Source organism: Colletotrichum navitas (assembly GCF_030913465.1).
Source record: "Colletotrichum navitas strain CBS 125086 chromosome Unknown LY79scaffold_3, whole genome shotgun sequence".
NCBI classification, from domain to species: Eukaryota; Fungi; Ascomycota; class Sordariomycetes; order Glomerellales; family Glomerellaceae; genus Colletotrichum; species Colletotrichum navitas.
This window is the reverse complement of record NW_026850549.1, coordinates 177,121-196,864: the sequence shown is the minus strand read 5'-3', so window position 1 is coordinate 196,864 and position 19,744 is coordinate 177,121. Positions and strand designations below refer to the sequence as shown.

The 19,744-nt window shown below is 57.7% G+C and overlaps 9 protein-coding genes and 1 non-coding gene across 10 annotated transcripts; 7 read left to right on the top strand and 3 right to left on the bottom strand.

The window, feature by feature from the left end:
• The first annotated feature begins 853 nt into the window (after nt 1-853).
• LY79DRAFT_202846 (uncharacterized protein) lies at nt 854-1,872 on the top strand. Its single transcript, XM_060551468.1, has 2 exons — nt 854-981; nt 1,183-1,872. Exon 2 carries the CDS (start codon nt 1,200-1,202, stop codon nt 1,761-1,763), a length of 564 nt encoding a protein of 187 aa, XP_060419565.1. The 5' UTR covers nt 854-981; nt 1,183-1,199; the 3' UTR covers nt 1,764-1,872.
• A 1,059-nt stretch (nt 1,873-2,931) lies between these two features.
• Nucleotides 2,932-4,117, top strand: LY79DRAFT_586426 (universal stress protein family; the record flags this gene model as incomplete). Its single annotated transcript, XM_060560636.1, has 2 exons — nt 2,932-3,348; nt 3,428-4,117. 2 exons carry the CDS (start codon nt 2,932-2,934, stop codon nt 4,115-4,117), a joined length of 1,107 nt encoding a protein of 368 aa, XP_060419564.1.
• Nucleotides 4,118-4,720: 603 nt separating this feature from the next.
• Nucleotides 4,721-6,722, top strand: LY79DRAFT_536358 (Abscisic acid G-protein coupled receptor-domain-containing protein). Its single transcript, XM_060556590.1, has one exon. The coding sequence runs from the start codon at nt 4,908-4,910 to the stop codon at nt 6,528-6,530; it is 1,623 nt and encodes a 540-aa protein (XP_060419563.1). The 5' UTR covers nt 4,721-4,907; the 3' UTR covers nt 6,531-6,722.
• A 214-nt stretch (nt 6,723-6,936) lies between these two features.
• On the bottom strand, nt 6,937-8,335 carry LY79DRAFT_505402 (uncharacterized protein; the record flags this gene model as incomplete). The annotated part of the gene is made up of 2 exons (XM_060553619.1): nt 6,937-7,913; nt 7,993-8,335. The coding sequence occupies 2 exons, from the start codon at nt 8,333-8,335 to the stop codon at nt 6,937-6,939; spliced, it is 1,320 nt and encodes a 439-aa protein (XP_060419562.1).
• A 3,823-nt stretch (nt 8,336-12,158) lies between these two features.
• Nucleotides 12,159-12,550, top strand: LY79DRAFT_665483 (uncharacterized protein; the record flags this gene model as incomplete). The annotated part of the gene is made up of 2 exons (XM_060563073.1): nt 12,159-12,317; nt 12,416-12,550. 2 exons carry the CDS (start codon nt 12,159-12,161, stop codon nt 12,548-12,550), a joined length of 294 nt encoding a protein of 97 aa, XP_060419561.1.
• A 714-nt stretch (nt 12,551-13,264) lies between these two features.
• On the top strand, nt 13,265-13,547 carry LY79DRAFT_665482 (uncharacterized protein; the record flags this gene model as incomplete). Its single annotated transcript, XM_060563072.1, has 2 exons — nt 13,265-13,378; nt 13,479-13,547. The coding sequence occupies 2 exons, from the start codon at nt 13,265-13,267 to the stop codon at nt 13,545-13,547; spliced, it is 183 nt and encodes a 60-aa protein (XP_060419560.1).
• A 27-nt stretch (nt 13,548-13,574) lies between these two features.
• Nucleotides 13,575-13,946, top strand: LY79DRAFT_505342 (uncharacterized protein; the record flags this gene model as incomplete). Its single annotated transcript, XM_060553612.1, has 1 exon — nt 13,575-13,946. One exon carries the CDS (start codon nt 13,575-13,577, stop codon nt 13,944-13,946), a length of 372 nt encoding a protein of 123 aa, XP_060419559.1.
• Nucleotides 13,947-14,967: 1,021 nt separating this feature from the next.
• Nucleotides 14,968-15,392, top strand: LY79DRAFT_536350 (uncharacterized protein). The gene has a single exon (XM_060556589.1). It carries the CDS (start codon nt 15,000-15,002, stop codon nt 15,309-15,311), a length of 312 nt encoding a protein of 103 aa, XP_060419558.1. The 5' UTR covers nt 14,968-14,999; the 3' UTR covers nt 15,312-15,392.
• Nucleotides 15,393-16,218: 826 nt separating this feature from the next.
• On the bottom strand, nt 16,219-17,757 carry LY79DRAFT_665480 (uncharacterized protein; the record flags this gene model as incomplete). Its single annotated transcript, XM_060563071.1, has 1 exon — nt 16,219-17,757. One exon carries the CDS (start codon nt 17,755-17,757, stop codon nt 16,219-16,221), a length of 1,539 nt encoding a protein of 512 aa, XP_060419557.1.
• An 885-nt stretch (nt 17,758-18,642) lies between these two features.
• Nucleotides 18,643-18,715, bottom strand: LY79DRAFT_t29. The gene has a single exon. It is a non-coding gene; the product is annotated as a tRNA-Lys (tRNA).
• Nucleotides 18,716-19,744: the final 1,029 nt, after the last annotated feature.

Here is a 19,744-nt window from a genome sequence, read left to right as displayed (position 1 = left end):
CCTGTCTCTCCATACCGGCATCGAAGTCTATTGGGGAAAGAGGAAGAAGAAGAAAAGAAAAAAAAAACACCATCATCACCGAACGACGCACGCCCTGCCCTTTCAACCCTATTTCTAGACATCCTTTTCACCAACCCCGTCTAATCTAGTCATCTCACTGTTCTACCCCCAGTTCACATTACACACACACACTCTCACACTCCCCCGCATCCTGTTGCTCACAGGTCGCCACCACGAATTTGTTATAGAGAGTATTAGAGCGCCTTTCCCATCGATCCTTCGCCATTGTGCTGTACCTCTACACCATCCGCCATCCAAGCTCAGCTTTCTCCCCGCCCTTCATTCCCACCCCGTATTGGAGCGCAGCTGGTATACCCGTTCGACTAAGAAACATCAGCTGTTCACCCATCCGGTCTGCCGTCACCAAGACACTCGACCCTCAAACTGGCGCCGACGCTACGCCACACGACCGACCCGTTTCCTCGCCTTCGTCGACAACAACACCATCTTTGGCCTTTTCCGTGCCTTGTGAAGCACCGGCAAGCCTTGGCGGAACAGCCTCCTACGCTGCTTCTCTCGTTCAATAAGAGAGCCCCGTCTTTCTTTAAAAAATCACCGTCCGCGCTTGCCAACGTTGCCTCGTTGGCATTTTTGCTGGGTATTTCTTTTGATTCAAGTAACCAACTCTTTCCACCCGCCGCTCCCATACTTGCAACCTTGAAAACGACACACCCCGAATCAGCATCGTGCGCACCGAGGGCCGTTCATCTCTGTTGATGCGAGGAACCACAAATATTCAACTCCCCTGCACTCATACCACTCGTACCACTCATACCACCTCTTATACGCCCATCGGTACTTCACACTATTCTTGAGCCGTCCACACAATACACCCAACGACAAAGCGCTCTGACCGTCTACCATTCGATACGCCCTCCCGAGTCGGCAGACGACGCCCTTTTTCCATCTTGAGACGGTGTAGTCAGTCCACCACCAACCACTTGCGCACGCAAAACACCTTTGAGCTTTTGCACATTGCTTTTCAGTTCTTTCCAGGGCACATCACCCCCGCCCTTCCCGTTGACGAACTCTCCGCTGCCGTACTTGCTTCGTTCTGGCTTCTGCTGGCGTCCACTACGTGCTTGCCTGCCTGCCGTCCCCATGCTGACCCCGGCCACGCAGCAATCTCAGAGGCTTCAATGAGGCCCTCGGAAAACTGGCGAAGCGTATTCCTGCTTTCGCAAAGCGGCAAAAAAAAGAAGAAGAGCAAGGACGGCAAAGATAGTCTCTCAACACCACCGCCAAAAATTACCTTTCCGAAAACCCAGTGGGAACCACAACCTACGCCGCAGCGTCGGCACACAATGGCGGGTCCCATCCCACGGTCGATGCTTGACATCGACAGTCCTGGATCCGACATCTCGCCCAAAACACCCGCACAGCCTTCGGATATGCCCAAATTGGACTATTTCTCCATTGAGCCGCAACCGCCCAAGAAAGAAGACGACACCAACGCCGCTGATGTGGAGCCCCTGAGCCGTGTGACGACGCTTTCGAGCTATGCAAGCCCTTCCCCGGTGAGCGCATCAGGGAGCTTCTCGGCCGAATCGTCGAGGACAGAGTCCCACGCAGGGAGGCCTAGAGGGTCATCGGCTGCATCGCTTGCTTTTGCACCGCCGCGGAATCCATCATTGCCGCAGGGCAACCAGAAGAAGACGGGCAAGGAACGTATCCGAGCATCGTCACCCCCTCCTGAAAGGTAAGCATTCCTTTTCTTTGCCGAAGCTCGTTTGTGTTCCTTTCCTCGCGTGTCCTCTCACCAAACACTCAATCTGCGAATGTCACGCCTCGTGCACCACACCGTCGCGTCTCGCAAGGCGTCGACATTTTGACGCGTGAGAGACCGATGGGACGTAAGTACGTTACCAGGAAAGCGGATAGCGTATCTGCGGTGTAGCTCTGGGGTGCCAGCCTGCTATATATGCCCCCCTGCATTTTCCTTACGTGCGTCGATTCTGCGGCTTTTGCAATCATCGGAACACACCGGTTAAGCTGTCGAATCGCCCGCTGCCCTGCAGCACTGCCGCATCCCAATTTGCGCGGTTCTCATCAGTGGACGATGACTTTCCGGAATGCCGCCGCTTCGTCCCCACCCGACGGCTGTCAAAGGCCACGGAGATGCGCGTTGGATGCGGGGGAGCTGCATAGGAGGACGGTGAGATAGGAGGCGGGGGGGGGTGCTGTCTTCAGCGCCTGGACCGATGTCTGGTGGGGTCGGACGACCAGCGACGAATTCGACTTTTCTATGATGGCGACCTCAGTGACGACGGCGTCGCCGCGATGGACCCCCTGCATTCGCCCGCACGTATTGCCCGGGCACCCTCTCCTTTTGTCGCCGGGCACCTCACCAAGCGCGCTCTGTGTTTACATGGAGTTCGCATCGCGCTCAGATGCAGCTCTCCATCGGTCCTCACACGACAGCAACCTCTTTGGCTCAACATGCACTGCCATTCGCTGGCGTTACACTTCGCTACCCCACTACCCCGCTGCATGCGTCTATGCCTCTTTCGTGGGCTGTTCACAAAGAAAGCCATGCGGACGGGAGCTGGGCGAGGCACCAAACCAAAAAAGGGCACCTAAAGCGCCTGTCGAATCATCCCCACAGCCACCCTTGGCCTGGAGGAACCGTGACGTCCCCGCAGAAAGCCAGAAATCGCTGCCATTGCTGTCGCAGTTCGTCCGTCCGCCCGCTGGCCTGATCGCAGGCTGCCTCTTGCCAAACTACAACCTCTTTTGCCCCCCCCCTGACTTTGACCAGTGGTCTCTTCGCGTTCTCGCCTCTCCATCGCACTTCTCTAATTCATCACATATCATCTCGGTTGCCTCTTTGCGGGTTCTAACCGCCAACCCTTTTGAAAAAAATATTGCTTAATGGCAACGCTAACTCAAACTTCTGTGTCGGATAGATTCCAGTCACATGTCGCATTCGACAACCTGCCGCTGGGCGAGGCAACTAAGAACAACACGCTCTCGCTGACGCTTGATGTCCGGCACAAGGGTTACCAGGCGCAACGACGATCGCGCACCTTCATGGTGGGCGTCGACGAACACGCCTATTCCGATTATGCGTTGCAATGGCTGCTTGACGAGCTTGTTGACGATGGAGACGAAGTTGTGTGCGTGCGCGTGATTGAGAAGGAGCTCCGAGCGGCCGACACCAACAAGGCCTATCAAGACGAGGCGCAAAAGGTCATGGACAGCATCGTTCAGCGCAATGGCCACAACCGCGCCATCAGAATCGTGCTGGAGTATGCGAGCGGCAAGCTGCACTCAACGTTTCAGCGACTGGTAAGTCAGCCCATCACGCAGCACACGACGGCAACCGCCATGTATGTAGCAGGCGCTGACAGGCATGTTCATTTTCCAGATCCAAATCCACCAACCTGCTATGCTCATCGTAGGCACGAGAGGAAGGTCGCTGGGTGGCCTACAGGGCCTGGTCAACACGCGCAACTCCTTCTCGAAATATTGTTTGCAGTATTCGCCCGTCCCTGTTGTCGTGGTCCGACCAACGGAGAAGCGGGAGAAGAAGAAATCTAAGAGGCTGAACGACTCGGAACGTCAGACGTACGTGCGCATGCTGTCAGCGACTGGCGGCAAGCACGAGGCCGACAGCGAGAGGAGCAGTATGTACAATGTGGAAGTTCGCAACACCGCCGACGAAGAGGCCCATCAGGTCGCCAAAGCCCTGGGGCTGCCGGCAACCTTCGACCCAACCATCAAGCCGGTCGATCTGAACGCTTTCCTGCATCCCAGGCACCAGTCGATTCCATCCGGCCTCTCGCAATCGAGCACAGCGGATCCCGGCAGATCCTCTGCACCGGCCAGTGCCGCCGGTGACAGCGACGAAGACGAAGACGACGACGATGACGAATTCGAGGTCTTCACGGGCGAGGAAGCCATCAACTCTTCGCAGATGGATAAGCTGCATAAGATGGAGGCCAACGAGGCGGCGGCTCTTAAGCAGAACCGGAAATCCAGCCTCGACTCTAGTGCCAGCGGGGCCGACGACGACGATGTGGATTCTAAGGTGTCTCGAAATAGCAGCAACAGTTGATTTGACTGGCTATAGGGGGGAACGAGGGACGGCCGTCAGACAGGGAGTCATTATTCCACGAGGCAAGAGCTCTTCATTGTGCATACATAGGTACTCTAGAGGGGGGGGCGTTTGGTCGACGGCGTCGGGTCGGCATGATTTAGTTGCTGGTGAGGACGCCGCACAAGGTTGCGGGCGGTTGCGTTGGAATTAGTTCAGGCGGATATTACAGCAACACTCCCTCTTCCATGGGCCCACGCATTGATACCCAATAAAGACATGAATTAAGCAGAGACGGAATATTGTAAATAGTCGCCTTCGTAGGCAATATGTCTTTTCCTGCCTGCTTGTAGAGGTTGTCGCCCCATCGACCTGCCACGGTGAGTCTTCCCATAGTGGCCATTGGCCACTTCGTCTCATCATGTGGGGTGGAGAATTTAGCGATGAATGTGGCTGGTGTGGCTGGAGCTCACGCTGGGGCCAAGTAGGTACCAGATGGCTGAAGTCTAGCTAGATATGTACCTAGGTATCCGTAGTATAGACAGAGACAGGTATGTGGCTGAATCAGAATGCGACACAGACCACGACGGAGGTTACGAATGTGTCCGTTTTGGCTGTCGCTCTGCAACGGTTACCCAAAGTCAAGCACTACATTCCGTACCATGTCGAAGCCAGCCTCACTGATTCCTCGCTAAAAGGACCCCTTCTCGACGCCGTAGTTCCACCGGAACAGGATGAATATTGCTTCCTTCACACACCAATCGCACATGTCTTTTCGATCGCGCGCAAACGCCCCACCAAGCCGCCCCAGATGCCCTGGTTCAGCTCCTCATGCGACGAGTCCGCTTGCGCTGCCGTAGACCCTAATGCCCCATCGACGGCCGGGTTGTTGTTCTCGCTGCTGCCGTTTATCGCCACTTTTACCGCCGTGGCCGCCGTCGCAAACCGAAAGATCTTTCCGAAGCTCGCGAGAGTACACAACGCTCACGATGGCGAGGACCACTACCTGCCGTCGCACGCACCGCCCAGCCTGCGGCAGGCGCACGCCGAACACGGACAAAAGAGCCCGAGGAGGAGAGTAGCGGCCGCCGTCTTCTCGATAACCATCGCCCTGGCCACGGTGCTGGGCGAGTTGATACTGAGCGAGATCTCAGACCTGGTTAGCCGCCGCGCGCGGGAGGTGGGGCTGCGCTTCACGGTGCCCACGCTCCTGGTGCTGCTCGTCGGCATCATCCCCTTCCTGGAGATCCAGAGCGTCATTTCGGGACTCGGGTGGAAGTTTCAGAGGAACAGCAGGGGCAAGATCCCGCAGTTTGCTTGGGGGGTTCTGCTGCTGGTGTTTTCCGGATGGCTGTTTGCCTTTTGGAGCTTGGGCAGCTTGGTCGGCCTCGACAAGACGACGACGGCGGGCGGGGGTGTCTTGCGCGCCTGCCTCGAGCGGATCGGGGTTATTGGCATCTCCCTGATGGCGATGCTCAGCGGCTTCGCGGCCGTATCGAGTCCCTGGCACACTCTTGGCGCCGCCTCGGAGAGGAGAAGGCGGCCCATCACGGAGGCCGACATCTCGAGGAAGGAGGCCGGGCTGGATGCCACGAACGAGATGCTGTTGACGAAAAGACACCGTCTCCAGGCGCTGGAGCGCAAGGCCTCCGAGGCGCAGGCGGCATCGTCCAGTTCTGGCGGGTTCATGGGCAAGATGATGGGCGCGGTGCGCGGCATGGGCGGTGATGAGGCCGAGATGCGCGCGCTGCGTCTGGAGATCGCGGGCCTGGAGACGATGGAGGCCAACCTCGGCTCGTCGTTGGGCATGATGCGCTCGCGCCAGGCCGCCGACGCCCGCGCCGCGACGCCGCTGGGTAAGCTGCTCGCCGTGCCCCACTACATATTCAGCCTCTACTGTCTGTACCGAATCCTGGCCACGACGCTGGCGATGCTGCGGAGGACGTACTACCCCAGCTCGAGCTTCAGCTCGTCGGACCCGATCAACCGCTTTCTGGGCCTGATCGCGCGGCACTGGGACCCTAAGCTGGACCAGACGGCGTGGGCGCGGCAGATCAGCTTCCTGCTGTCCGGCGTCATCCTCGCGGCGAGCGCCAACAGCGTGCTGCAGACGTTCCACCTCTTCTCCAAGTGGCTGCCTGGCCTGTTGTACCAGGCGCAGGCGAACCTGGCGCTGCTGATCGGGCAGATCGCCGCCGTCTACGTCATCAGTGCGGCGCTGCTGCTGCGCAGCAACCTGCCGAGGGAGATGGGCAGCGCCGTCGGGGACGCGCTCGAGGGGGCGCTGGAGCCGCGGTTCGTGGATTGGTGGTTCGAGGGCTGGTTTCTGATGAGTTGTGCCGCCACCGGGCTGGGCGTGTGGATTTCGAGAAAGATTGGCCGGGAGGACTGGGACGAGTACGGGTCCGAGGAGATGGGCGCCAAGAGGATGTAGAGAAGAGGGTTCTAAGAGAGGTTTGCGGCGTTGCCTAGATGGTCGGGCAGACCATCACGAATTGATTCTGTAAAGATGTTTTAATATACGAGATGCCGAGTTTGAGCTTACATGCCGCCATATTGTCCGTGGGATATAAGGAGGCCTTGAAAAAGTGTAACACATGGAACAAGTCGAGCGATGGATGGGTAATCTCTCAAAACTATTTACATCTTTTTGAAGTGCTGAATTGATTGATTCCAAGAATACATTTCATGCCCAGGAAGCACCATGCTGAAAGATCTTCTTCCAAGAGAACTTGTCCCATCTCATGAATCTTTGCCTTTATTACATCCGCCTATCCCCAGAATCGTACACTCTCACCGTCAGCCCCCCCCCCCTTCAGGCATCGTCCCTCACACCGCACTCATTTCCCCATGTCCTTCCTCCAAGCCTTCTTGACCTCCTCCAGCATGCCCTTCTGGGTAAAGACGTCGATCGCCACGCCGGCCAGCCCCTTGCCGGACCGCAGGCTGTTCTCGAACGCCACTCTCGTGCCCGCGGACTCGGCGAACTTGGGGTTGTGCGGGCCCTGGCCGCCCTCGCCGGGGGGGATGGCGAAGCCGACGCTCAGGCTGGGCATGGCGTAGCTCACGTCGCCCTGGTCGGTGCTCGCCATCGTGCGGCCGCGGATCTCGTCGATGTCCTGGTCCCGGGGGATGGCGGCGGCGGCGTCGCCGTCCGGCACGAGGGCGTTGAAGTGGCGCACGTACGAGCGGGCGAGGACGCGGTTGGGGACGTGGTCCATGTAGGCCATGGTGGGGGTGGTGCGCAGGGCGGCGCCGGCGGCCTCGGCGCCGGCGGCGAAGCAGCGGTCGACCTTGGCGCGCAGCTCGGCGAGGCGGGCGCGGGTGTCGGCGCGGACGACGAAGTTGCCGGCGGCGTAGGCGTGGATGATGTTGGGGCGGGCGCCGCCGTGGGTGATGTGGCCCTGGACGACGTCGCCGGGCATGGTCTGCTGGCGCAGGACGGAGACGGCGTTGTAGGCCGTGACGAGGGCGTCGAGGGCGTTGACGCCGAGCCAGGGGTTCGCGGCGGCGTGGGCCTCGCGGCCGAAGTACTCGGCGCGGAAGGCGGCGTAGGCCGAGGTGCGCATGATGGCCGTGTTGGCCACGATGCCCGGGTGGGAGATGAGGCTGAGGTCGACGGCGTGCTCGGCGTAGGCGCCGGCGCGGAGCAGCCGGATCTTGCCGCCGCCGCCCTCCTCGGCGGGGGTGCCGAAGAGGACGACCTTGCCGGGGAGGCGGTGGCGCGCGAGGAGGGTGGCGGCGGCGAGGGCCCCGGCGAGGGAGGCCGTCGCGATGAGGTTGTGGCCGCAGGCGTGGCCAATGCCGGGGAGGCAGTCTTGTTTTGTGTTTTTGGTCAGCTTTTCCCCCCTTTCTCCGTGGGGTCTAGGGGGGAATGGGGGGGGGGGGGGACTCACCCATCTCGGCGTTGAACGAGACGACGGGCCCTTTCTTGCCGCTGTCCCACACGGCGACCCACGCCGTCTCCATGCCGTACGCCGAGGGCGTGACCTTCCAGCCGGGCTGGGCGCGCATGAAGGTCGTGAGGGCGTCGTGGGCGACGACCTCGTGGTAGCCGAGCTCCGGGTTGTCGTGGATCGTCTTGTTGACGGGCCACAGGCTCTCGGCGAGGTCGTCGACGATGGCGGAGATCTCGTCGAGGTATTCGGGCGAGGAGGAGGGTCCCGCCGGGGGGTAGGGGTGGACGTCGGCGTGGGAGACGAGGACGAAGTCGTCGACGTCGTCTTCCGTGGGGTTCATTGTGAGGTTGATTTGAGACTTGGAAGATGTGAGATGGAGAGAGAGAGTGTGTGTGAGGGCCGGCGTTATGGGAGGCGGCGGACGCGACGAGGGGGGAGAACTGGATGCGGGTTTCTAATCGAATGAGGCTCAGTGAGCTTGCATCAGTTCTTTGAGTGAGGCCAGCTAGGAGGCGACGTAACGTGAGAAGTGAAGGTTCACAGAGGGTCCCCCCCCCCATCTTCCCCCGCATATAGTGTGGTGAGCTTTGGATGATGAGACGGTTCCGAGCGGCGTGGCCCCGACCACCGGCCCGGTTATCTCTCCCGGCGCCGCGGGTGTGGTGATTGGCGGTTTCCCGTTTCGGTTAGCGCGCCCGCCGTGTTAGACACCGGGATGTGCCGAGAGCATAACTTTCTTTGGTTTGGCATAAGATAAAAGCCCGCGATGCTTATCTCCCGAGCCGAGCTGAGATGAGCGGCGCGATCAAGGCAAGGGGACACAAAGAGAATGGCGCCTGACTCTTGAAACGTGTGGAAAAAAATGATACGATGGTTTGCCATATCCATGTCTTGCTTCTCATTCCACACGATCCAAGCTGTGAACCGCTGGAATACAACCTGGGCATGGGTGTGCGAAATGACAAGGCAGTTCGACCCAGCCGGCCAACGTCGGGTTGAGAGTACTTTCGTCTCAAGACGTACTCTTGACCTCTATGATTAGAAGCAGACTCTAGTAGTCAATGTGGTAGGTACCTTGATATGTTTATATTACCTCTTCTTAATTTTATATTGCATTGAGCACTGGGCGTCGTATCTCTACTGTGGTTGAATTACTGTGGTTGAATGTCTCTGCGTGCACAGTTAATGTTGCGTAACTGCGCGACCTCAAGAGGTGACTGTCTTATATAAGTATCTTAGTGTGTGAAACTACTCAGCGTTTGTTCAAGTGAGACCTCGTCTCCTCGCGTGAAGGAACGAAATCGCTTTGATTGAGGACTCCCGCCGCGGTCCAACATCCATACTTGTGAATCTTCCACGTTTGTCTGATTTTGTATCGTAGGAAGAGATGACGAGTGCCGACGGGCGCCCCGAGCCACCGGTTCTTGAGCGTGAATAGTTTCAACTGGGCCAAGATCGGCGGCTCACGGCCAAGGGAACAGAGGCTGGCGAAGCTGTTACACCCAGAGCTCTCCCGTTCGAGGCGGGACCAAGAGAGAACCATGGAAGAAGCATGCCTGCTGTTCACAAAGCCCTGGTTCGCCGCTCAGTCAACGCGCTACGGAATCCGATTCCCTGTAAAGGCCGCAAAAGGGTCGGCTTAGTGAGATTTCGAGAGAGCTGTCGATTCTGGAACGGTAAGTAGCGCGTCGCTGCTCCATCGACGGGCTGCCGGGTGAGTGTGTGCCTCGTTAGGGAGATGGCGGCTGATTGCCGAAACCGGTGCGCTTTCGTCCCCGTCCCCGAAGCAGTCGCATGAAACGCAGCAGGGCCTGCAGAGCGGCTACGAGGTCATGTCCCGAAAGTGGGAGGACGATGTCCGCGCCTTGGGGCGGGGCCAAAACCAGGAGAGCCGACGAATTGTTCGCCAAGTGCATGGCACCGGCACAGAAAGCTGATTGCGACCCGGATCAGTCAATGGATCATTACTTGTTGACGGATTGCAAGCCTGACCGGACAAAAGGCGCCACGCCGCTGGCGCTCTACGGGTTGGAGAAACACTCGGCGCTCAAAGCTTCGGCTGACCTTATCCCCGGCCTCCATACGACCACAGCGGGACATTCCGTAACCCTTTGAGTTGGCCGGGATCGCCAGTCTCCCGCTTCGGAGGTAGACGATCAGGCTGTCCAAGCGAGAGAAAAAAAAAAAAAAAAAAGCCCGGCGGCTGGCGGTCTGGGAGGAGACGATGGAGTCTCGTCAAGCGACACGTGTCTCGGCAGGTTAAGGGAGACAGAACGAAGGGAAAACTGGTCAAGACGCACGATTTTGGCCTGTTAGAGGAGTCAATGATGCTGAGCCTCTCGGGAGAGATAATCAAGTTGCTGGACGAGATCAAAGGTAAGGAGAACTCCGACAAAGGTTCGTACGACGACGGGTCCTGCGACTCGGGCGAGGACGGCCGCAAGAAAAAGGGGCCGAGCCCGGCGGAGGCGGTCGGAGAGCATGGCTGGAGGCGGATCGGCACATATGGAGACAACGAAGAAGAAGAAGAAGAAGCTGAGGGCATAATCCACAACAAACCCGAGGCAGTACATCTCGAATTCCTCAGTGAGATGGTAATGTGACGGGGCCAGCAGAGTTCGGCTGATTGTAGGCTCGTTGTCTTCAATATAATAGAGCGGTCTGAAGTTCCGAGAAATAGGTATCCCCTCCAACTTTTGATTCTACTCAGGCATACGACCTGTAACTTTTCGTATGCGCCCTCTCGTAATGATAACTCAACATCGAAGCTCCGTATTCAAGCCTCGCCTGTGTGTAACATACATTGTAACGCGTCGCAAAAAAAAACAGCGAACCACCCAGCCGGGAAACTGACAAGAACCCCGCCGACCTTCAATCCAGTTTCCTGATCACGGCGCGCCGCAAACCAAGACAAAGAAAGAGAGGAAAAATCACCTCCCCGAGGCGAAGGACCGGAAGAGCCTGGTGAGCTTCGTCGACGTCTCGATCCAGTGCGCGAGAAGCATGGGCGTGAGGTAGATGAGGACGGCCGCGAAGACGATCCTGCGCATCCAGGCGGGGGGCACGAGAAAGGCGGCCGCCCGCCCGAGCTGCGTCGTCGGACGGTCGTTCCCGGCCTGCTGCTGCTGCGGCTGCTGTGTTGCCGGAGCGGTACCGTCGTCGCCGGCCTTTGACGAGGAGGCCACGGGGGCCGTCTTTCGCTTGGCCATTGCAGCAGAGGAGCTGATGGGGGGTTAGGGATGGGGTCCGACAGAAGAAGAAGAAGAAAAACGACGAGCGAAACAATGGTCTACCTACTAGATTTGGAGTTGGCCTAGGGTATGTTATATCAAAGAACGGTGAGACTCGAGAATTGATGCAGGGGGGGGACGACTTTGGCGGGTGTGAGGTTGGGACGGAGATGGCGATGAAGCCACGAGGTTCCTCGAGATGCGGCCAACAACCAATAGTTTTTGCCAAGGCCGCTTAGCTGCTTTGGCCCAACGAGCTTTCTCTCTGGTGGAATTGGGGCCCGTTTATGCAAATCGAATTGTGCAACGGCTTAGGGCGGCGACTTGTTGGACGGAAGTGGTCGGTTTCCCCCGCAGGGGGGGGGGAGATATCTACCCGTTATCACCCCGCCGATCCCCTGTCAACGGTATCTGAGGGCACCGGCCGAACTTCGCCGGAGAGAGTTGAGGAATAGATGATGGCCTTTTTCGAGCAGGAAGTGAGCACGTGAAGTTTGTCATGGCGAAATGTCCAAGCCCAGGTACTCATCAGGCGTTGTATAAGACGGTTGCAAGACACAAGCTGGGGTTCCGGTGATGTTCGTTACAAAGGAACCCTTTCCCTCCGCGATATATCATTGATTGATAGAACTCAGCCCAATAGATGATGCACACTTGTGAGCTGGGAGCGGTGGGGTCTGGAAGGAGGAACAGCGCGAGATAAGACGAACACTGGATACATCCATCCGGTTGCCGATGGTCGGGTGTCCCCCGATAACCATGACCCACACTGCTCCTACGGCAGAACGTGGTGTGTTGATAAAGGAGTCGAGGGTCCCAGGAACTCGGGTCGAAAGACGTGCTCGACGTGCGTTCATGCAAGTGAGGAGTCTCTCCAGAACCGAGCCCCCCCCCCAACCGGACACTTCCCCAGTCTGTTGACTCATTCCCGAAATGGCACTCACCGAAGCCCCGGGCCCGGATCCGGAGAAGCGGGTTCACTCGGACATCAACCCCGCCGAGGATGACCACCCCGTCTCGAAGCACTACATCGCCGACGAGGCCGGCGCGCTCGGTCCTGAAGAAGCTGGACAGGCGGATCCTCCCGTTCCTGTGCGTCACCTACGCCCTCCAGTTCGTCGACAAGACGTCGCTGGGGTCACAGCTCCGTCTACGGCATCGTCCCCGACACCCGGCTCGTCGGCCAGCAGTACGGCTGGACGAGCAGCATCTTCTACTCGGGCTACCTGTTCGCCGAGTACCCCGGCGTCGCCGTGCCGCAGCGCTTCCCCGCGGCAAAGTTCCCCGGCGCCAACATCGTGCTCCGGGGCGCGCCGTCCTCATGACGACGGCGGCGTGCGGCTCCTTTCGCCGGGCTGGCCTCGGTCCGCTTCCTCCTCGGCGCCGCCGAGGCGACCGTATCCCCCGGGTTCGTGGCCGTCACGGGCAATGTGGTGGACGCGCCGGGAGCAGGCGGGCCCGCTCGCCGCTCCGGGTGTCAGGGAACTCAGGTGGTGCACTGAGCCCGTCCATAGACCATTCAGGCAAATGCCCAAAAGATCAACCAATGTTGGCACAAAGTGCCAGCATTGCACCACACATACACTTATTAAGGGAAGTTCCCACTTATTCCCTTACACTGGGTCTCGTTCCTCGGGGGTCGGCAGCTTCGTCGGCACGCTGCTGGCGTACGGCATCGGCCACGTCCGCGGCTCGTTCTCGCCCGTGGAAGCACATCTTCCTCGTCCTCGGCGCCGTCACCGTCGTCTGGGGCGTCGTTCTTCGCCCTCTTCGTGCCCGACGGTCCGGCCCGGGTGAAGTGGCTGACGGAGCAGGAAAAGGTCGTCGCCGTCCAGAGGGTTCGCCGAGAACAAGACGGGCACGGGCCGGAGCAAGGACTTCGCGGCGGCGCAAGTCGTCGAGGCGGCCGGGGGGGGGGGCCCGGCGGTCGTCATCCTGGGGCTCGTCTCCTTCGTCAACGCCATCGCGTCGGGGCGGGCCGGCTTTCGGGTCGTTGATCGTCCAGGGCTTCGGGTTCGAACCCTCTGCAGACGACGCTGATGAACCTGCCGCTTTCCGCGGTCCAGGTCGTCGCGCAGCTCGGTGCCGGCTTCTTGACGAGCAAGATTCCGGGCTCGAGGCTGCATATTGCTACGGCCGCTATGGTTCCGCCGGTACGGACCTTTTGCCCCGACGCGGTCTCTCTCTCTCTTTTTTTTTTTTTTTTTTCCTTTTTTTTTTCTCATCATGATTTGCTAACGCCTCGTAACCCAGATCATTGGCACGCTGCTGATCAACCAGCTCCACCTGGACAACAAATGGGGTCGTCTCGCCGGCGTGTAGCTTCCGGGGTCGTACCCAGTCGGCTTCATGGCCATCCTCGGTCTCCTGTCGACCAACGTTGCCGGGGGCACGAAGAGGTCGGTCGCCTCGGGCCGGGTGTTTGTGTGCTACTGCGCCGGGCAGATCGCGGGCCCCCAGTTCTTCAAAAGCACGGAAGCCCCCGCCTACCGCGACGGCATCGTGGCCATGCTGTGCGGTTTCATTGTGAACCTCGTCCTCAACCAGGTCCTCAGGCTCATCTACGCGGCGGAGAACAAGAGGCGGGACAAGCTGCTCGAGGGCAAGTCCGAGGGGGAGATTGCGGACATGCAAAGGGAGGGCGAGGTGCTGGGGTTCGAGGACGTGACCGACAAGGCCAAAGCAAGTGACACTTGCCCTGTGGTCCGAGTTGTGCGTTGATACGAACTGATGATTCTACCTGCAGCCCATATTCCGGTACGTTCTTTGACACCAGATGTTACCGGCCATTTCATGTTCATTGAGCGGGCGTGAATGACTCGAACCTTGGAATTAGACTGCAATACCCCCTCTATAGCGCCACCGAACAAGAACATCACACGCAACATGCAGCATATTCGTGCCTCAATATAAAGAGGAGATCAGAATAGGGTTCCTTCCGCTCCGCCCCTTGCATGTTTTGGAGAAATCTTTAAGCTGGCCCAGTACATTATACATACTGCTTACTTGGTAGGGCGCGCGCGCGTATGGCAAGATTCGGCGATTTAAATGATAAGTCACATTGCCCACCGGACGTAGTTGCTGTGCAGGTTATCGGGCCGAAAACAATAGGAGTACCTGGTTTTTCCAAGAGCATAAACCTGAGCACCTGGATTTACTGCTACATCTATTATGCACAGCATGAGCTTTTGGCTGACGAGCCGCACTCACGCGTAAAAGGTTGGACTTGGATCCCCGGAGTAAAGTCCGTAAAGGCCCCATGTCGCCGCCGCAACGCGACCAAATACGGGAATCCGTTACATAAGTCGTCGCCAGCCTTCCCCCTCGGGTTCTCTTCTTCCCTTGTATCGTCCTATTGCCAGTCGACGAACGAGGGGGGGCACCTTGCGTTACAAAACACAGGGCCCGTTGTTCCCGTACTACTGCCGCCGCGTAGCAAGCTACGGCTCGGCATCTGGTACAGCACAAAGTCCCGTCTATACATATCCTGTCTATACATAGTAAGTCCCCAGGCGGAAAAGTGCAAGAGCAACAGGGTCTATGCCTGCTTATTGCTATCTAATAAGGGGAAAGGGGGGGGGCTTCTGAATCCATAGTATTTGTACTCCGTAGTGCTTCGGCGACGATATGGCAACCGGCCCTGGTATTTGTCAATCATGTGGGGGGAGGGGGCAGAACCGCCAGGCCACTCCAATATCACACTGGAAACGACGCGCTAGGAGCCACTAGTCCGAGCAGATGCCGGTCTACAATCTACCCAAGGCATCTTTGCCCATGTATAGTGGCTTTCGGATGTGGTGCCATGGAGAGAAAACCAGACAGACCCGGGCAGGCTGTGCAGCTTCAACCGCTGGTTCAGCTCGTACGGCTGTGGTGGGTGCACCGGCGCGCGCATCGTCACTTTTCACAACGCGAAACCCCCAGCAGGTCCTGCCTGTCCTTCTCAAACACGCCAATAATAGCCGACTGTCCCCGGTGATTGTAGTCTTTTTGTGTGTCTCGGCGTTTGAACGCAACGGTGGCCTTCCGGATTCGGGAACCTCCTTGCCCTCCACAGGCCGGATCGACTGGTTGGCGCCCAGATAAACCAGGAACTTAGAAGCAAGAAAGCCCGAGGCCTTGGAGAGTTTTGAACCACACTTTTGCTATAACAATGATGCCCTACGGCCGTAAGGCACACGGGAACCCTAAGAAAGGGGGGGACGCCTTGTATATGTACCCTAGTATCTCAGTACGGCGCACGGGAGGGGGTGCCCGCTAGTCCCGATCTCGTACCCGTTGAAGGTACATTCAAGTGTCTAGAACACGTCCTATCAGCCTTGGAGAACCCCTCTGGCGCATCAAGGAGTATTTTGCACATCTCCCCAAGGTTGTACATTTTCTTCTAGAAGAAAGGGACTTGCGCAGCTAGCAGGTCTAAGCACATCAAACTCGACCCGTTTGCATTTGGTCCCGCGTCTCTCCGGGAGGCAACTGTCTTGCTGTTTATGTTGAATGTTTATAGTCGCTATAACACCATCGGCTTTTTTGGGGGGGGGGGGAGGGGTGAAGGAAAATGGATTTGTTTCCCATCAAAAGTTGTCATCAGGCTCTGGCATGTTTTCGCCATCTGCGGCCAATGTCATCCAAATCCAAGACTGTAGTGTAAAACACGCCATTTGGAGATGCTTTGGAGGGAAACAGAGGTGCTACTTGGTTTATTGCGGCTAGGCTTGCTATCTATCACACATGGTCTTACTGGTACTACAAGCCCGCTTTTACAGTCAACGTTAGTCCTCCCGCCCAGCCCCCTCCCCCAACACCTTTCTCTCTGTCTCTTTCAGTCCTGGAATGCTTAGGTATAGTCAGAATTCACTTTGCAAAGTGCAGTGTTCCTTTCTCTCGGGCGTTCCTTCAACCAATAACGTCGTTTCTATCAAGACACCCGGAGACGGTGACGCAAGAAAGAAATCACTCCCCCGCCATCCCCTAAGCGGAAACAGTGCCCGAAGAGCTATTCAGCATGGCCAGTGACCGAGATTCCGGGCTTCTGTTGCCGCCCAAACATGTCCTGAAGAAGCAACCGAGTCTCAAGCATGGCATCTTTGGAGCCCGAGCAGCCAGTGAGACTGACGCGCTCCAGCCTATCGAAGCGTCCTCGCCTCACCGCCCCCGCCAGGCTCGGCAAGCATGTCCTAGAAAGCTCTCGGAGACTGCCTCCCACTCTCGTTATCTCCAGGTGCTCGAGGGTCTCCGGGATCAAGGTTTCCAGAGCGGTGTCGATCGTCCGGGTCTGCTTCCCGTGGGCCTCGCACGCGATGCTGTCGACGTCGATGCTCAGACGGCGCAGCTTCGCAAAGTGCTGCAGGCTGCGGATGGCCTCCCCATCCCCCCAGGGCTCCGTGCCCTCGCGGACGGGGAAGTCCACAATCAGAGTGCGCAGCTGGCGGTGGAGGTCTGGCAGCGCGGCCTTGACGAGACGGCCTTTGGCGTCCAGCGGAGGGGGCAGCGTCAGCTCGTACTCGTTGCTCAGAAGGTGGCACAGCATTTGCGGCGTCAGGGGTGGCTGCCTATCGGCGATCACACCCTTGGCCGAGTGGTGGTACTCGAAGTGAGTGATGTTGGGCGCGGCCTGGAGGGTCAGTTTCATAGCGCCCCGGTCCATCGAGCTCTTGACAAACTTGAGATCTCGCAGGGCCTCGAGACGGCAGTGCCGCGGGGGCCTGTACGAGGCCGTGTCGTAGATTTCCAACGTGGCCAGGTAGGGCGCGTTGCCCATCACCAGCTTGAGGCAGTTGAAGCTCCGAGCCTGGAGGGACCGCAGATGCAGCTTTAGGCGTCGGAGGTTCCGGAAGGGGCCCGCGTGCTCGTCTTTCTTCTGTTCGGCCATCCACTTCTCGAGCACGTCGAACGTCCAGTTGAAGACGAGCGTCATCTTGAGGCTCGTCAGGTCGGAAAGGTAGCGCAGCAGAAGCTGGTTGATGTGTTCCGCGGCGTGATCCCGCGGCTCTTTCTCGCCTTCGAGGCGAGGCTTGTCCCAGCCTTCCGGCAAGGGCATTGCGATCGCCGCAGCCATTTCTTCGATCCATGTGCGGTGGGCACTCGCCGCCTGCTCGTCCGTCCACGGGGCCCCGGAAAGGGTTCGCCTATCCACGTTGCCATGAACGTCGACGTGGCGCACGAGCTGGCGCCGAGTGTCGTCCGGAGACAGGTGCCTGGCGTAGGGGTTCTCGTAATAGGGTTCGTTCGTGTGGGGGTCGAGGGATTTGAGGAAGCGATAGGCGTCGGAAGGGTGCCAGAGCTGGTAGTAGCCCGAGTAGAGCACGCAGCCCGCCACGTCGTGCAGGTTGCGACAGGTCCTCATCAGCCGTGCCAGAGCGGCCCGGCACGCAAGGGCATCGTCGGTCGAGGGCCTCATCCTGGGACCGTGGCCGTGGGGTTTGCTTTGCATCGGGCGGACGAGGTGGCGGCACACCTCGACGAGGATCTCCGCGGGTAAGCCGTCGAGCCCCCTTTTGGCCCTCTTCTTCTGAGCCTCCTGATACGATACCATTGGGAGGCTCGGCTGGAACCGGCGAATGAATAACCAAGGTTTCCTTTGGCAGGGCGGAAAAGGTTGACTCGTCCGATGTGAGAAGTTTGCGAGGTTCAAACAGTCGATGCCGGCATGGGTCTCAAGTACGCGCGTGTTCACAGAAAGTCAAATCGGGCTGTGTGCTGCTTCATCTCGGCATTTGGGCCCGATGCGGCTTTTGGCAACATGCTTGAGACTTTTACGAGCACTGCCATCAGAAGGAAACCAGCAGCCCCATGAGCCGACAGCTGATGAATTGCTCAGATGTGGATGCAGGATAGCTACACTTGCACGACCTGACGGCACCAGGGACAAAGGACGGCTCTTTGAAGCCGAAGATAGCTTACTCGTTTGTAGCAGTGCGGCGTAGTACGAGAGGGACCCAAAGAACATGGTGTGATGGACGGATTTGAATAGAATCTGCATGAAACGGCCATTCAAAGGCATACATACATACAATACAATGTTTGAGGAAAACCGAGCCTTGATGGCTTCGTGTTTATTTGCTACACACAATACTAGGTCAAGAGTCTGGTCACACACCAATAAGGATAACCCAACGAAGAGTCGAAGAGGGGAGACGCATTGATAGTTCGAGGTCACTTCACAATGCACTACAAAAAAAAGGCCCTGTGTCTCAACCACGTACTATGGGTTTTGATTGGCCATGCATGTAGGTGTGAGCAGACCTAGTAGTGTAGGCATGGAGTTGGCGGTCGAATCGTATCCAAAGATAGAAGAGGGGAGAAGGGGGCGAAGAAGAAAAGAAGAAAAAAGAAAGAAGAAGCACCAAAAAGAAGAAAAAAAGAAAAAAAAAAGTCAATAACCCGTGAGAATGATTGGATCAATCGCGGTGAGGATTTGAGCCTCACGCGGGGGTCGAACCCGCAACCTTGAGATTAAGAGTCTCACGCTCTACCGATTGAGCTAGCAAGGCGGGTCTTGTATGTAGTCTGGATTCCGTTACACTACTACTTGTACTGGATACGCCGGAATCTGCACGATCTTCCTAAACAAGACGGCAACACAACGTCTAGTTCCTCGTTGAAAGCGAGATGGCCAAGTAGCGGGGGAGCGTTGTCCGCTTTGGCGCTGTTTTCTACGCCATCATGCCGGCGCTCGTCGGCGACGTCGAGAGTTTCTCAATGACGCCCGACTGCTGTGTGTGCGCTGTATAAGTGAGCCCATCCCCCACCCGGTGTCATTTGGGTTTTTTGTTTTATTTTATTTTACTTTTATTCCCAGAAACGAAATGCTGGATTGTGCATCTCGTTATTGTCAAATTCCTATTCTCTCTCTCTCTCTCTCTCTCTCTCTCTCTACATACATGATACAACCCTTGTTTAGCGTCCTCTCAGCGCAATCTCGCTCCCTCGCCATTGCTAAAATTTTGTCTGCTTGAGCAGACTCGAGCAGCCGGGACCTTCCGAGTAAGCCTTGGGGGGGTTTCATTTTAGATTCTTTTTTGTTCTTCCCTATCTTTTTTTATGGATTTATTGGCGGCAAATCTGACAGAAAACCTGGTTCCAGGCCGTTTGGCACAAAAGCACTGCCGACGCCTCGGGTTCTTGACCGAATCGGGCACTTGTTGTTTGGTTTAGGGGAGCAAAGCAAAGCAGATCGTGTCTGTGTACAGACAGACAGACAGACAGACAGTGCTCCTGTCAGCCCCTCGTCTCATGCAAGCCATGTTATGTGCGAAGCATCGTGATCAGATGCGTTTTGCAGTGAGACACCCGCCTCTTCCTCGGTTCGTGCCGGGCCACCTATCGATTGCAGTAACATTTGATATCAAATCCGGACATGTTATTGATCTGGGCGAGGACGAGCCTGTTTAGTTCGGCTTGCTTGCCTTGCTTGCAAGGGTCAATCAAGGCTTAGGCATCTGCCGCCGCCGCCCCGTTTCTCTTGGCGGGACCCATGAGAGTGCTGGGAAACGTGTCTTCGCAAAATAGTTCGCTGGCAC

Coding starts and splice junctions, on each gene's coding strand:
- LY79DRAFT_202846 (XM_060551468.1), top strand. CDS start 1,200: ATGAGGCCCTCGGAAAACTGGCGAAGCGTATTCCTGCTTTCGCAAAGC.
- LY79DRAFT_536358 (XM_060556590.1), top strand. CDS start 4,908: ATGCCCTGGTTCAGCTCCTCATGCGACGAGTCCGCTTGCGCTGCCGTA.
- LY79DRAFT_536350 (XM_060556589.1), top strand. CDS start 15,000: ATGTATAGTGGCTTTCGGATGTGGTGCCATGGAGAGAAAACCAGACAG.